At 43.1% G+C, this 17,408-nt stretch overlaps 1 protein-coding gene across 1 annotated transcript in view; it reads right to left on the bottom strand.

The window, feature by feature from the left end:
- The window catches only part of DHTKD1 (dehydrogenase E1 and transketolase domain containing 1), a 30,852-nt gene that overhangs the window by 5,370 nt on the left and 8,074 nt on the right, over positions 1 to 17,408 (bottom strand). Inside the window, exons 4-14 of the mRNA XM_087967880.1 lie at positions 15,657 to 15,851; positions 14,310 to 14,579; positions 11,910 to 12,081; positions 10,313 to 10,511; positions 9,367 to 9,679; positions 7,707 to 7,791; positions 6,751 to 6,890; positions 4,843 to 4,993; positions 3,787 to 3,893; positions 2,418 to 2,582; positions 341 to 423 (exon numbers count right to left, since the gene is read on the bottom strand). Of these exons, the coding sequence (XP_087824006.1) occupies positions 341 to 423; positions 2,418 to 2,582; positions 3,787 to 3,893; positions 4,843 to 4,993; positions 6,751 to 6,890; positions 7,707 to 7,791; positions 9,367 to 9,679; positions 10,313 to 10,511; positions 11,910 to 12,081; positions 14,310 to 14,579; positions 15,657 to 15,851 (1,880 nt within the window). The remainder of the gene's footprint in view (positions 1 to 340; positions 424 to 2,417; positions 2,583 to 3,786; positions 3,894 to 4,842; positions 4,994 to 6,750; positions 6,891 to 7,706; positions 7,792 to 9,366; positions 9,680 to 10,312; positions 10,512 to 11,909; positions 12,082 to 14,309; positions 14,580 to 15,656; positions 15,852 to 17,408) is intronic.

Genomic DNA, 17,408 nt, shown 5'->3' with positions numbered 1-17,408 from the left:
AACCAACCAACCCAACCAACTCAACCAAACCAACCCAACCAACAAACCAACCCACCCAACCCAACCCAACCAACAAACCCAACCAACCAGTGGTAGGATTCTTTTTTTATTTTACTACCAGTTTTGTGGGCGTGGCTTGGTGGGTGTGGCAGGGGAAGGATACTGTAAAATCTCCAGTCAGAGGTGGCATTTGCTGGTTCTCTGTACTATTCAAAATTTCCGCTACCGGTTCTCCAGAACTGGTAAGAACCTGCTGAATACCACCTCTGCAACTAACCAACCAACCAACCCAACCCAACCAACCAACCAACAACACTACATACATAAATAACCAAGTTACCTTTTAGGATCTACTGTTGAATCACCAATGACAGGTTTGAATGTGGTTCCTGGGGCCATTTCTAGTAAGCTTGACACAGCAGTCTAGGCAATGAATAAGATGGGAAAACATATAAATATTATATACAGGTAGTGTTCAGCTTACAATAGTTCATTTAGTGACCGTTCAAAGTTACAACAGCATTGAAAAATGTGACTTAGGACTGTTTTTCACACTTATGACCGCTACAGCACCCCCACGGTCACGTCATCAAAATTCAGATACTTGGCCACTAACTTGTACATACAACAGTCGCAGTGTCCCGGGGGGGTCACATGATCCCCTTTTGCGACCTTCTGATGAGCAAAGTCCAAAGATTCACTTAACAACCATGTTACTAACTTAACTGCAGTGATTCACTTAACAACCATGGCAAGAAAAATGGGGCAAAACTCACTTAATGAATGATTCACTTAACAACAATTTCGGGCTCCATTTCAGTCGTAAGTCGAGGACTCCCTATATTTGAGACAGGATGGGGAAAACAGGGACAGGCCAAGGTTTTGAAAGACTTTCTTCTGATGTTCTACTCATCATTTCTGGTCCCAAAAGAGCCTTCTCTGTTCCTTTGCTAATGTTCTGACCTAGACCTTCCCAATATCACGAAGCCGACTCCTCGTCCCAATAAAACCCCTTTTATTCAGGTTAAAGGGAATTCCTCTCCAGCAAAGTCCTGGCAAACAGTCTTTCAAGAGAGTTCACAACTACAGACCTTTATCAGGCTGGGAGAGTTGCCAGGCTGATAGCTTCCAAATGCCACACTGTAGCAGCAATGACTTAGCAAGAACTCAGGAACAGATCTTCACCCTAATGAATTGAACTAATTGTCTCCTTGAAACCCCACTCCCCTTTTATTCCCTATGGGAGGGGCCATTCACCATCTACCTGTGCCTTAACTCCCGAGTCAACCCTTGTTCCTTAGCTGTTTCCTTCTCCTGGCAGCTCTGTGCATGTGCACACTGGGAACAGGCTCCAGCTGTTGTTCTTCCCCACTGATCTCTGACTCCAGAGGCAGCTGATAACTGTCAGTTGGTCCTGGCCCCATCTCTGCCTCCGACGCAGAGCCCTCATCCAAGCCTCCCCCAGACTCCAGGACTGGCCCCTGTTCCTCCCCAACCTCCTCACTGTCTGAATCTGCTACCAGCTCCGCCACAACAGCTAATGGATCTTCTGTGTGTGTGTGTGTGTGTGTGTGTGTCAAGGCTACTCTCTACATGAGCTCAGTTTTGTTGTAAAGTGAACGTCACAGTCTTTAAGCGAGCCCATTGTCCTCAATGGATTTTTTGTTGTCGTTGTTGCTTGAAATTGGCCGTAAAATCCCATTTCTGGCCAAAGATGTTGTGAATTGTAGTCGTATGACCTCGGGACGATGCAAACAGCCGTAAACGCAGAGCTGGCTGCCAAGCACCCGACTTATGTGAAAATCGTGGCTGTCAGAACTTCGAATTTGGGGTGTCAATACTTTCTGGGGGCGTCTCTGTGACTTTAAATGATTGATAAAGCAACCCGGTCCTAAGTCAAGGACTGCCCATCCAGCAGAGGTCTCCAAACCTGGAAACTTTTTAAGACTTGTAGACTTCAACTCCCAGAATTCTGGGAATTGAAGTCCACAAGTCTTAAAAGACCCCCTGCTGTAAAGAAATGAAAAGATGAAGAGTGACAACCAGTGGTGGGCTGCAAGTTTTTTAACAGCTGGTTCTCTGGGCCATTTTCAGGATGTTTTGGGGGGTGTTTTCAGGATGTTTTGGGGCCATTTTCTAGCTGTTTTCAGACTGTTTTTCGAGCCATTTTCAGACTGTTTTTCGGGCCATTTTCAGGCCATTTCTTGAGTTATTTTCAGGATGTTTTGGGGCCATTTTCAGGCTGGTTTTTTTGCCCATTTTTGCCCAAAAAACAGGCCGAAAAATGAGTGGGGGCGGGACCAGCCGGTTATGAGATTTGCCGGTTCTCCGAACTGTGCCGAATCTTAACTATTGGTTCGCAAACCATCAGCAGCCCACCTCTGGTGACAACCACCCCAGGAAGTCTTTCTACTCACAGGTAAGCGAAGGAGAGTTTTGGGCGATACCACAATGAGGGGTTTCCGGAAGTTTCGGACCATCTGCCTCCGAAGTAAGTGGAAATACTGTGCCGGGGTAGTTGGATGGACCACGGACATATTGACGTGGTCACCGTCGATCCCTTCCTCGGAGCTATCACACATCTGTGGGGAGAAGAAAACCACTACATTGGATCAACTCTTTTAAAAATAAGGGTTTCCACTCGGTATAAGTAAAGAATACAAAAATTGGATTGGATATAAGTAACTTCAGTATTATTATTACAGTTGTCCCTATTCTGACTATTATTATTATTGTTATTGTTATAAACTTTTATTCATTAAATATGTATCTCAGTCAACTGAACATTTAAAAATGTATCACAAACATCCTCATCTTTATTTTTATTATTATATTATTATCTCTTTTATTCATTAAACATGATACTCAGACAAATGAACATTTAAAAATGTAACAAACATCCTCATCCTTATCTTTATTATTATAAACTTTTATTCATTAAACATGAAACTCAACTCAACTGAACATTTAAAAATTTATTACAAATATCATTCACTGACTCTGATGGTTATGATTATGATTATTGTTGTTACCAATAACATTATTATTATATTGTATAAATTAATTGATCCAGACAATATACACTGCTTATTAAACACATATATACCTTAGAGAAAAAGTGTATAAATAATTTTTAAAAAAAAATTAAAAAAAGGGTTTCCAGCCGTGGCCACTTTAAGACTTGTGGACTTCGACTCCCAAAATTCTCCTCGGAATTTTCCCAGAATTCTAGCTCCTCCCACACCAGCTGAGGAATTCTGGGAGTCGAAGTCCACAAGGTTGGAGACCCTGGCTTCAAAACGTGTCCTTCAAGGGATTCAGAATACAGGAAGTCCTCGATTTACAGCAATTCATGTAGTGACTGTTCAAAGTTACAACGACGCTGAAAAAAGTGACAGGCCCCCTTTTCACAGTTATGACCATTGTAGCAGCCCTATGATCACAATTCAGGCTTTTGGCAACTGACTTATATTTATGACGGTCGCCGTGTCCCGGGGTTCACGTGATCCCCTTTTATGACCTTCCAACGAGCAAAGTCAGAATGGGAAAGCCGGATTTGCTTAACGACCGTGGCAAGAAAAGTCGTAACATGGGGGCAAAACTCACTTAACACACATCCCACTTAACAACATATATTTTAGGCTCAATTTTGGTCGTATCTCAAGGACTACCTGTACAAAGAATGAACACACGGATGGGAGACATTTAAGGAGGTGTTTTTGGGGGGTTGTTGGTTTTGCAGGAACATGAATCTGAAGAAGAAAGAGGATCGTAAACTCTGGCTACCTGCAAGAATCGTTCAACCCGACAGGAAGAATGTTCCGGCCCAGCCCCATCGTAGCCGTGTGGAAGGAGAACCACCAGGCCACTCTGCAGGAGCCACTTGGCTTCCCCTGGAGACGAGAAGTTATTCTTTTTGGGTTTTTTTAAATAAAGGTTTTTTATTTTTATTTTTTACATATCGCTTCACGTGAGCAACGTGATTCCAGATTACAACATTTATACATAGTCATAATTACATTTCCATCTGTCTTCTTTAACATCACCTCAAGTCATTCCCTCATCTTTAGATAAATTTCCATTTCATATTTCAATTCATTAGTTCAATGTCAATGTCATTTCATCCACACGTATTTTCAATTCTTTATCCCCTATTATTTCCATTTTCAGCTTATCATCTATTTTATTTTACTTTATACATCATTATCACCCTAGACCGATATATAATAAACAATCAAAACAGAGTAAAAATAAAATGAAACTAATATATTTAAGATCTACATGGTAAATACTCTCATTATAAATACTTTATATTCCAATACAATCCCTAATCATATTTTTTTCCTTATTTCCACTTAACCAAAGTTTACCTATGTATTTTAATAAATTTCTATTCCCCTACTTTTAATCATCAAAGAGATGAGAAGTTATTCAATGTCAAGAATGGTACACTGTTAGCATCTGCCAAATAGCACGCAGGGAGTCCTTCGTTTACAACTATTTGCTTAGCTGTTATTTCCACGTATTAAAGCAAAACCTCAGACTCTCTTTTGGCCCTGATGATGTTCCCTAGTTAGGTCATGAAACATCTCCAAGAGAGCCACCAAGCTCAGAGAGCACCAAGGACCCTACAGTCTTTCTCCTCCTCCTCCTCCTCCTCCTTACCCCACACTCCCTTTTGGCACTGATGATGTTACCTAGTTGGGTTATGAAACGTCTCCAAGAAAGCCTCCAAGCTCAGGAAACACCGAGGACTCTTCATTTCTACCCTGAGCTACAGATATTTTTCTTCAACCAGAACTGTAAATATATTTTCTATCCCAACAGGCAGCTGAGTCTCACCTCCAGAGATAAATGTATCGAATATTATCTGAGCTCCGTTGAAGAAATCCCCAAACTGAGCCTCCCAAATGGGCAGCAGGTTGGGGCTGTCAATACTCATCCCATACTCAAAGCCGAGCACCGCTTCTTCGGACAGGGGGCTGTTGCTCACCTAGTGGAGAACGGGAGACAGCAGAATGGGAAACGGCTGGCATATTTGCCGGAAATAGGCCCCTCTGAACACACACACACACACACAAAATAATTGTAGAAGCTGATGGATGGGAGGGAGGGAGGCTGGACACAGAGGGATGGATGGACAGATGACACTGATGGAGGGATGGATGGAAGGAAGGGGTGAGGAGGAAGAGAAAAGGAAGGAAGGAAAGAAGGAAGGACATGGATGGGCGGATGACACTGATGGATGGATGGATGGATGGATGGATGGATGGATGGATGGATGGATGGAAGGAAGGAAGGAAGGAAGGAAGGAAGGAAGGAAGGAAGGAAGGAAGGAAGGAAGGAAGGAAGAAGGAAGGAAGAACAGACACCGGTTGATGGAGGGATGGACAGAATGACATGAATGGATGGATGAAGGGGTGAGGAGGAAGAGAGAAGAAATGAGAAAAGGAAGGAGAAAAGAAGGACAAACATGGATGGAGGGATGGATGGAAGGGTGGATAGAAGGAAGGACAAGGAAGGAAGGGAGGGAGGGAGGAAGGAAGGAAGCTTACAGCAGAAAGAAGATCTAATCAGATAAACATTTATCTGGAAGATTCATATTGTATGAGACCTAAAACCTCCATGCATAAAATTTCATTCTCAATTTTTTATGACATAGAAATTGTTATTTGTATCTCCAACTTGACACGTTCATAGATTTAAAATCTAAGTGTCTGGGTGCCTCTCTGCATGTGTACATATGTACATTTGTATCTGTGCATTATCTTTCTATGGATTTGCCTGTACACTTCTAAGAAAGTAAAACCCATTTTTTGTCAAAGGCAGTCCTCATGGGGCTATCTACTCAGCCAAGCACAATAAGGAGGGGAAAAAAGCTGAGAGCATTAGCACATTGCATTATCCCGAGCTCCATCATGTAAAACCATATCCTCCATCTCACAATGTTTGTTGTGTTAGCAAGTCCCCATTGTTGTAATTCACATGTTCTCCCTAGAAACAATGCTTCAATAACTCTGATTTTCATGTGGAATTTCAAGAATGTAACTCTTATCTATAGGACAAGGATGGGGTTTGGGTATGAATCTCTTTCTTCCTTTCTCCCCCCCCCCTTTTCTCTTTCTCCTCCTTTCTCTTTCTCCTTCTCTGTCTCCTTTTCTGTTTCTTTCTCTCTCTTCCTCTTTTTATCTCTTTGTGGTCTTCTATTTCTCTCTCCCTTTCTTTCTGTTCTCTCTCTCCCTTCCTCTTCTTTCTCTTCTCTTTATCCTCTCTTTCTCTCCCTCTCTCTTCTCTTTCTCCTCCTCTTCTTTCTCTTCTCTCTCTCTCCCTTTCTTTCTTTCTCTTCTCTCTCTCCCTTTCTCCTCCTCCTATATTCTTCTTCTTCTCTTTCTCCTCTCCTTCCCTTTTTCTTTCTCTTCTCTCTCCCTTTCTCTTTCTCTCTTTCTTTTCCTTCTTCTCTCTTTCTTTTTCTCTTCTCTCTCTCTCTCCCTCCCTCCCTCCCTCCCTCCCTTTCTTTTTCTTCTCTTTCTCTTCTGTCTCTCTCTCTCTGTGCATCATCTGAAACTCTGTGGAATGAGCTGGCATGAAAAGCAAATTACAACACAATATTCTCACATGCTCTCAGAGGGCAACCTAATGTGTGACGACCTGGAAATAAATCTTATGTGACCCAGGGAGTTTTGTCCCAGTGTGAAATCCAGGTGAAGCAGCATGAGGTGAAGTCCTCTCGTTCCAACCTCCCTTTCTCACCTCAAGGAAGCCCTTCTGATCGGCAGACATGTGGTTCAAAGGGATGTAGGTTTCCCCGGTCTCTTGGCAAACCAACATGGCATGTCTCTGGCTGAATGTCCCTCGGCCCACGTCTTGCCCACTCAAACGAATGTTAAAACCTTGGTAGAAAGCAAATCTAGGGTGAGAATTGATGATGATTTGAAAGGTTCAGAAGGAGGAAGAACTTGCTTCTTCCTAAGGACGCCCCTAAAAGAAAGCTTGACTTCTATACCTATCTTGAGGTCTGTTTTGTCTTCTCCTTCTTGCTAGAATAAGTGTTTTGTCTAGTTTTTTTTTAAACTCTAAATATCTCTTTTGGCCTATTTATAGGGGAGGTGTTGGTTTAATGGCAAGTCAACACAGTGGTGGGATTCAAAAATTTTTATTACCAGTTCTGTGAGCGTGGCTTGGTGAGTGTGGCTTGATGGGCATAGCTTGGTGGGCGTGGCAGGGAATGATACTGCAAAATCCCCTTCCCTCCCCACCCCACTAACCTGCTTTCCCCACTGCTTCCAACCACTCGTCAAAAGGAACATGCTTTCAAATCATTCATATTAAGTATATCTAGCTGGGTTAAACGGTGGGCCCAGCTATCCAAAAGTGGACAGGACCTTGGCAAAACCAGATCAGAACCGAATCCATTTAGTTTTATTTTTAAATTTGGGTCCCTGGTTCTGCGGAGGGCCTAAAACTGGGGCTCGTCCCACGGCCTAAATTTGGCAGGAAGCCAGAACGAGATTAGTACTTTCCGAAGGGCTAGAAAGATGTCTAAATTCTCCACAAATGGCATAAAGATCTCCCCTTCTAATTAATTTAATGATACAATCAGCGAACTGTGCCAAGCTGAGTTCCCTTTTTTGTATATGTTTTCCCCATTTATGTTTACTTTCCTGGCTTAATAGTGGACGCAACTTTTATATGTTTTAAAGACCTACCTTGACACAGTAGAGAACCAAAAGCTAATGCTTCAGCAGTGGCCCAGTCTAATTTCACTCCTTCCTCCATCTTCAACACTCGTGACTGCACGCCCAACGCAGAACACAACAGGACAGGAACAAAACAGGAATAGGAACAGAACAGGAACAAACAGGAGGGACAAAACAGGAAAAGGAACAGAACAGGAACAAAACAGGAGCAGGAGCAGAACAGAATAGGACAGAACCAGAACCGAAACAGAACCGATCAGAACAAAAGAGACAGAAAAAAACAGGAGCAGAACAGGACAGGAATGGGAACCAAACAGGAACAGAACAAAGCAGGAACAGGAACAGGAATAGAACAGGAATGGGAACAGAACAGGAATGGAACAGAACAAAACAGAACAGGAACAGAGCAGAACAAAACAAAACAATAACAAGACAGGAACAGAACCAGAACAGGAAAACAACAGAAACAGAACAGAAATAAATGCAAATCATTATTTTGTTACTTCAATTACCAAAAGGTCTAGGAGTTTCCTGCTTAAGTTTTGCAGAAAAACTAAATAATAGCATACGATTGCAAGGCGGGGAAACCAGTGGCAGCACACAGACCATAACTTCATTGTGTATTACACACACACCATATAACCTGTACATCATCTCTGCCATTTGCACAATGAACTAAGCCCCAATGACTTGAATCGGGCTTCCTTGCTTGAATGTGATCCTAACCACTTTCAAAGCAGGTCAATTCTAATAAGAAGCTATATTTTTGAGATTGGCCTTGAAAAACCCACCTATTTTTAAAATTTAGTCTGCTTTTAAGATGAGGTCAATTGAAATAGGATGCATTCAAGGGGACAGTTTGTTCCTCCCATTCCTACTGCTAGTTCAGAAAACTAAAATTATTTAACGATATTTTTAACATAAACACAATGCCTCACATAATGTCTTAAAAGCCATAAAATTTCAGACTCCAAAGTCAAGATACCAAAATGTCCTTTAGGGCACACATTACTAGTTCCTAAAACCAAACACCTATTTTTTTTTATTTCAAATATCATGGAACGGCAATCCCAAAGATGCTTTTTCAAAAGGCCAATAACTGGACTTCGTTTTTACTTGAAAAACCTTCCTTGAGAACTGAAGAAGCTTCCTGCGGATGAGAAGCGAAACCTCTTCAAGGAAAAAACCCAGAAAGCCCAGCTGCCTTCAAAGTCAGCTGAAGAACTGGACAAGCTTCTTGGATGAGAAGCGAAACATTTTCTAAAGAGAAAGAAAAATGAGAAAGTCCAGTTGCCTTTTGGGAAAAAAGTACCTTTGGGACAACCATATCCTGAATGATGGAGAATCTCCTCCGATACGGAAGAGCAAGTCTTACAAAATGCATTTTTACCTCACAATCCAATACTTGAGGTAAATTAATGACAACAAACACTTGGCAACTGACTCATATTTATGATGGATGCAGTGGGGGAAGCCTGATTCACTTAACAACTGGGTGACTAACTTAATGACAGCAGTGATTCGCTTATGAGAAAGGTCGTAAAATGCGGTAAAACTCTCTTGACCCATGTCTCGCTTAGCAACAGAACCTTTGGGCTCCATTGCAGTCGTAAGGACTGCCTGGACAATCTTCTGCACGACTATGGAGTTGTATTTGAGGATGTCAAACCTGAGCATGCGTCTTCAGGATGTGGTTGTGTAGTTGTAATTCTTCAGGCACTTCCACCGACTTGACCCCGACAAATTGGAGGAGCGGGACTGGAATACCGGTGTCCCATGTTGTGACTCTTGGCATGGGCTCCACCAGGCCGGTCCAGTGGTCCTGAAGGTTGGGGCACAGAGGCACATACATAGCCATGGTGGCGAGATGTTCGTTGAGCTTGGAGTAATAGGAAGTTTTGATCTCCGATATTTCCTGCTCGGTTGTAAGTCCCTCAGCTACCAGGCCCTCCGCGTAAGTATCCGGGATGCTTTTCCGGGATCTATCCGGCAAAACAAGACACAATAAGGCGAGAAATGAGCTTTTACTTCCCAAATCTCAGCCATTTTAAGATGTATGGATTTCAATTCCCAGAATTCCCACCCACTGTATCTCAATCTCAGCCGTTTTAAGATGTATGGATTTCAATTCCCAGAATTCTGACCCACTGTATCTCAATCTCAGCCATTTTAAGATGTATGGATTTCAATTCCCAGAATTCCCACCCATCGTTTCTCAATCTCAGCCATTTTAAGATGCATGGATTTCAATTCCCAGAATTCCCACTCATTGTATCTCAATCTTAGCCAGTTTTATGCTCTTGGATTTTAATTCCCAGAATTCCCGAACAGCAATTCTCAATCTTAGTTGGTTTTATGATGTGTGGACTTCTGGGAAGGCTGGCGAGTGAATTCTGAGAATTGAAGTCCACACATAGAAACAATTTTAAAAAATCCCTTTTTATGACCTTGTAATCACAGGAATACTGCAAGTGTGCAAAAGTATTTAAATTCAAGCATGCCCAACGGATGGGCCTCTGTCTTCTTCTCAAAGACACCTGGTAAGGATGAATCTCCCACCCTTCTGGGTGGTGCTTCCATGGTCAACAGCTCTTCCAGTTGGAATTAAACGGTACCTAATTATTTTATACATGGTGGGGTTGGTGAAAAAGGGCTCATCGAGTTCATTGTGACCCCACTGCCGATAGCAGAGAAGATCCACAATCACATCCTTCCGGAAAAGTCTCTGGTACTCCACGGCCAGTCGGGCAGCTCTGAGAACTTCTTCCGGGTCGTCTCCATTCACGTGGACAACAGCACAGCCAACTATCTTACCTAACATGGAGAAGAGAGAGAGAAGGAGGTGAAGATGTACCAAAGAGGACTCCACGAAACCCAAATCTCTGGGATCGTCTGGTCAGCTAGAACTCCTGTTTTGGGGGAGTTTCCTCCTTCCAATTCAGGAACAAAACTACAAGATCACCTGAAACCATAGTGATTCTACATGGGACAAAGATCACGTCAAGTGAAAACCAACATTGGCTGTGTTGGGGAGATCACCTCAGGTGAAAGTCACCTCAGGTGAGGGTCTTGTGAGGGTCAGATGAGAGTCACCTCAGGTGACAATGTTACAATCCCTAATCCTTAATTTCTACCCACACCGACACCAAACAGCACCAGTTTGACAGGAGCAACACAAAAATTGTCAACCACGCTACCTGCCGCCACGCTCGTGAGTTCATCGAAGCCGGGCACTCCACAAGCAATTCCACCAACAGATACATTGACCTACAACCAGCCTACGAAACCCCTCAGAATTGAAATCAACCGCAAAGCCAACCAGAGACAGCAGCGGCTCTGAACCAATCCACACAATTCCCCCTTCGCCTCCACCAGAAGTTCACCTCCCAATGACCATGAACCTGAGGTAATCTCCTTATCTCAAGACCCATAAAAAGACCTTCACTTTTGACCCATATCTCACCCATCACAAGACCCTCACTTGACATGACCCATACCTGACCCTCATGAGACCCTCACCTGAGGTGACCTCTCCATCACAAGACCCTCATTTGACACGACCCATACCTGAGGTGACCTCCTCATCACAACACCCTCACTGGTGACCTAGACCTGACTCATCACAAGACCCTCACTTGACACGACCCACACCTGACCCTCACAAGACCCTCCTCACCGGAGGTGACTCTCACCTGTGGTGACCTCCCCATCACAAGACCTTCAGTTGTGACCCACAACTGACCCATCACAAGACTCTCACTGGTGACCCCACCTGACCCATCACAAGGTGCAGGGATCAGCAGTGGGATCCTACCTCACCAACTATCGGTTCGGTGATCGCACGCGCACCTAATGCATGCACCCAACTTTCCACACACCAGCTGAGACTGCAGCGCCAATCAGCTGAGAGGAGAAAGAAGAGAAAAGCACAGGGGTCGGTGGGAGGGCCAATCCTGCTCTTTTCTCTTCTTTCTCCTCTCAGCTGAGTGTCGGGGGATTTTTTTTTACTACCAGTTCGGCCGAACCGGTAGGAATTTTGGCAATCAGTTGGGCCGAACCGGGCTGAACCGGTAACATATCACCACTGGCAGGGATCAATTGTCCTCTTTAGATTCTGCCTGTGTTGAACCACATGGATTTTTACTTGATCAGCGTCTAATTCCAGTTTTCTGCATTTTTAACCAATTCTTTCTGGAATCCCGCGAGACCTACCGATATCACTACAATACAAGGAGGACCGTCCTCGCTCTGCCGGGGTGGTGTAGCCCAGTTGGTTATTTACGATGAGGTGAACGCTTCCCCCGGTTCTAAAATGGGGCAGGTTGGAAAGAGTGAACGTTTCCGGAACAATCCCTTGGCCGGAGAATGAAGCGTCTCCGTGGACCTGCATCCCAAAGATAAAAATGGCATCGGTCACAAACATGGATCATTCCTGGCCTTCTTCCACTTCATTTGTGTGGAAAAAGAAAAATGTGGGCACTGCTGTATTTTTTAGTTTCTAGTTTACTTTATTGTCATTGCACCTCGTACAACGAAATCAAACACCATCTTCAGTGCACATCATGACCATGAAAATAAACACACACATCCTTCACACTCCACACATTGAAAACCTTGGACACCACACCAACACTGCACTATACAGTAGAGTTCAATAGAGTTACTGCCCTGGGATAGAAGCTGTTTTTCAGCTTATTTGTCCTTGTTTTTATTATTATCCTGTACTGGCTGCCAGATGGTAATAGTTAAAAAAAGGGATTCCCAGGATGAGATGGATCTTTGAGGATGTTTTGAACTTTCTTAAGGCTGCAGGAGCTATAAAGCTCTTCCAAAGAGGGGAGAGGGCAACCCATGATCCTCTGGGCAATGACCTTAACCCTCTGGAGTGCTTTCCTATCTGCCCCTGTGCAATTGGCAAACCACACACAGGTGCAGTAAGTTAAGATACTCTCTATGGTGCAGCGGTAGAAGGTCACCAGCAGTTTTTCATCCAATTGTTGTTTTCTGAGAAATCTCAGGTAGTATAATCTCTGCTGGGCCCTTTTGACCAGGGCTGCAATGTGGGCATCCCAGGTCAGGTCCTCTTTTAGGGTAACACCCAGAAACTTAAAATTGGCCACTTGCTCCACTCGGTCTCCCTTGATAAGCAAGGGCTGGATGTCTGATGTGTTCCTTCTATAGTCCACTATAAGGTCCTTGGTCTTATCGGTGTTGAGGACCAAGTTGTTGTTTCCACATCACGAAAGCAACCAATCCACCTCATCTCGGTAGGCAGACTCATCCCCCCCAGAGATGAGTCCCACCATTTTACTTAAGGAGCCCAAATTAAAAAGGAAAACCTCTCTGTATAATGGGCCCAATGGATACAGGTAGTCAACAGTTCTGTTTAGTGACTGCACTTATAACCATACAAAATGTGATATAACCATTTTTTCACACTGAGGACTGTTATATGATCAAAATTCAGATATCTTTACAACTGGTTCCTATTTATGACGGCCGCCGTGTCCCGGAGGTCATGTGATTCCCCTTTTCGATGAACAAAGCCAACGGGGAAGCCAGCTTCACTTAACAACCGTGTGACTAATTTAATAACTGTGGTGATTCACTCAACAACAGTGGCAAGGAAGCTCGTAAAAGGAGGGGGAGCACTTCGGTTGCTATGATAGAGCACTTTGGTTGCTATGACCAGAAGTGCATTCCACCCATACCTTTCTCCTGATTGTATCTCAGGTTATCAGACCCAGCCGGAGAGAGGCGTGTTTTTCTACAGCCTGCAAAAGTGCTCTGTTGGAGAATGTGATTTATGACACATCCTGGGAGGAGGGGAGAAATAGCGTCATAAGTGGGCAGTAAACTCCATGGGGCAGAGCCGACTCTACTTGGGAAAAGTAGTGCCGACATGTTGCTCCTAATAAATAGTTGGATTTATTTTGAATCTTGGTTCAAGGCTCATGAATTAATGAGGGCAGTGATGGCGAACCTTTTTGTTGTGGGGTGCCGAAAGCACGCGCATGTGCCAGCACCCACAATGCAATGCCCCCCGCGCATGCACACGCAACTGCAGCCTCAGGAGGCCAAAAAATGGGCCTTCCGGAAATACCTCAAGTGCCCGTTTTTAGCCTCTGGAGAGCCTCTGGAGCACAGGGGAGGTATTTTTCACCCTCCCAGAGGCTCGAGCAAAGCCTCTGCAGCCTCTGGAGGCTGAAAACAGGCCCGTTTCGGCACGTCCGGTATTTCTGGAAAGCCCGTTTTTTTGGCCTCCCAAGGCTGCAGAGGGTTTCCTTGAGCCCCTGGGAGGGCAAAAATGGCCTCAAATGGGCCGAAAAACAGCTGGGAGGCGCACGCATGCGCAGTGCAGGTAAGTTTGGCTGGGGCTCGCATGCCTGCACAAATGGCTCTGCGTGCCACCCGCGGCACGCGTGCCATAGGTTCGCCATCACAGAATTAGGGCATCCGTCAGAACCTTGACAATATAGTGATAACATGAAACATGATGAGCTTAATAGTCGCATCGATTACAATCGCTCTATTGTTTACATCTCTATCTTGGCACACTGTCTATCATTCATTTCTTGTTCCCATTTTTTTTTTGCTGAGTCTCCCAATTACCTGCAGGCAAATGACTTTGTCTCCGGGCCGAGCCGAACCGGCTAAGGAGTAATCCCCATCCAACAATGTTTGCTGTCTCCCTCTGGTTTTGCCGACCGCCACAGGGTTGATGGCTTCCAGGTGGGAAGGGTTCGGCAACAGGATGACGTGAATTGGGCGGTGAGACCCGAAGTCCAGCTCCACCGAGGCCGTGAGGTGAGAGAGGACGTCTCCGATGGCAGCCGAGTCCTCCGGGAATTCGCTCAAGCCTTGCATTTTACGGAACATCAGCTTTTGGCAGGGAAAGAAGAAGAGAACGGCAGTTTTGGATGATGAAAAATTTCTTGCAGGGCTAACCAGATTCTGTAATGGCTTTGGGATTCCCTAAGGCACCCATCCATCCATTTGGTGGTCTGTTTTTCTCTCCCTGTACATGGTCTGTTTTTCTCGCCCTGTACATGTATACATCCAGACTAGACCATGTTGTTTCCCTGTGTCGTATAATATATGTGGGTATATGCATAATTTTGTATTTGTTTGTTTGTTTTGTCACGTTTATATAGTGTATATTGGAGGTGGTGACCCATTGACAGCTGTATGCAATGAAATTTCGTTTTAATGTATGCCAATTGGTGTGCAAACTGACAATAAAGTTTTTCCGTACTGTTCTATTCCATTCTAATCTATTCTATTCCATATTCTTATTCTATTTCTATTCTAATTCTTATTCTATTCCATTCATTATATTCTCTATTATTCTCTATTCCATTCCATATATTATATTCTCTATTCTTTGTTCTCTATTGTCTCTTCCCTTCTTTTCCCTTCCATTTCATATACTGTATTATATTCTCTATTCTCTTCTGTTCCTTTCATTAGTCTCTATTATTCTCTATTCCGTTCTGCTCCATTCCATTCCATTCTATATATTATATATTATATTCTCTATTTTCTATTTTCTATTCCCTTCCCTTCCATTCATTATATTCTCTATTATTCTCTATTCCATTCTTCTCCGTTCTGTTCCATTTCATTCCATATATTATATTCTCTATTTTCTCTTCCCTTCCCTTTCATTCATTATATTCTCTATTCTATTCCATTCAATTCCATTCTATATTATTCTTTATTCTGTTCTGTTCTGTTCTATTCTATTCTTTCTATTCTCTTCCATTATATTCGTTATTATTCTCTATTCCGTTCTGTTCCATTCCATATGTTATATTCTCTATTATTTTTTTATTATTTTCTATTTCTATTCAACTCTACTCTATTCCATTCTATAAATTATATTCTCTATTATTCTCTGTTCTTCCCTATTCTATTTCCATTTCTATTCCTGTTTAAAACCCCATCCCTTTCCCTCACCTCGGGCGGGAATTGAAGGAGGCCTGTGAGGAGATTAAGTCTTCCCCGGTGGGGCATCCCGAGGATGATGTCCGTCACGCCGCTGTACGAGGCCATCTTCAGTAGCTCATGGAAGAAGCCCATCATGCTCTCCGCCCCTTCGCCCCCGTAGCGCTTCACCGTGGCAAACTTGGTGGCCAGGAAGCGGTCAAACTCCTGTGGGACACAAAACCTGGGAGTTAGGGATCCCACTCGCTTCACTTGCTCGCCCCAGCTTCTCATAACAGGGAGTCCTTGACTTTACAACTGTTCTTTTTAGTGACCGTTCAAAATTACGATGGCACTTTAAAAGAAGAGACCGTGTTTCAAACTTACGACTGTTGCAGCCTCCCATGAGGTCACACGATTCAAATTCAGACCTGTGGCCACTGACTCATAGTTATGAGGGTCACAGTGTCCCCCAGGGAGTCACGCGATCCTAACCCTTTGGCGACCGCCTGACAAGCTGTAAGTCAATGGGGGGGAGGACGGATTCATTTAACAACCAGGTTACTTGCTCAACAACTGTGGGGAATTCACTTAATAATGGTGGCAAGGAAGGTTGTAAAAATGGAGCAAACCTCACTTAACAACTGTCTCACTTTGGGGCTCAATTGAGGCCACAAGTCAAGGACCAACTGTGCTCACTGCTAAAGAGGAACATGTACAGTCTTATCAGCTGTCAACTGGAATATAAAATAAAAATAAATAAAAATAGGATAGGATACAGAATAAAGTCTAAGAGAATTTTAGAACCTTTCCTCCCCCCTTTTTTAAATTTAACCCTGTATATTTACATGATGTGTGACATTTATACTAGCCTGGTTACAGATAACAAATGATATTTGTTCCCTAGGCCATCCGTTTTGTAAACTCAAGATTCGTCTTTCTCACCATGTACACGTATACATCTGAACAAGACTGTGTTGTTTCTCTGTGTCATATATGTGGGCTCTAGCTCAATACCCGTGCTTCGCTACGAAACTATGTGGTCGGGCTTAGTTTTTGGGGACGAAAATAAGGAAGGGAAAATTCTGCCTCTGCCTACCAGCATCCATTGGTATTCATCTGGCTAGCGTCCTGTCGGTGTGTGGGAGAGAGTTGAGGGCTGTTTGGAAACTGAAAGAGTATTTGCTGTATGAGCAAGGAGACAGCAAGGAGCCTTGCTGGGCGAGGCTTAGCTCAACTGTTCTGTACTAAAGCTGCTTGGTGCTGCTGTGAAACTGAAACTGAAACTTCTCCTCCTCTGCTTGTGTTTTGCCTTTGGAAGAGATTTCTTATCAGGTGGGGAGGGGGAGTAGAACTCCTTAGCATCAGAGCGTAATAATAATAATAATAATAATAATAATAATAATAATAATAATAATAATAATAATAATAATAATTGAAATATTAATACCTCTGATGGTTATTTCGAAACATCCTTCCTTAGTGAGCACTTAGAAGCCAAGAGGAACATATGTGCCAAATTTCAAGTTTATGTGTGTGTGTGTGAATTATATATTTATATATTTATATATTTATATATTTATATATTTATATATTTATATATTATATGTATATGTATATGTATATGTGTGTGTGTGTGTATATATATATAGAGAGAGATAGATAGATAGATAGATAGATTATATATATATATATATATATATATATATATATATATATATATATATATATATATATCTATATCTATATATATCAGCTTTGTTCGGGTATTCTCCCACGTCATTA

The sequence above is a fragment of the Notechis scutatus genome, chromosome 6 (assembly GCF_049901735.1).
Source record: "Notechis scutatus isolate UNSWTSFEM ecotype Mainland chromosome 6, rNotScu1.2, whole genome shotgun sequence".
NCBI classification, from domain to species: domain Eukaryota; kingdom Metazoa; phylum Chordata; class Lepidosauria; order Squamata; family Elapidae; genus Notechis; species Notechis scutatus.
This window is presented reverse-complemented; position numbering and strand designations above follow the sequence as displayed.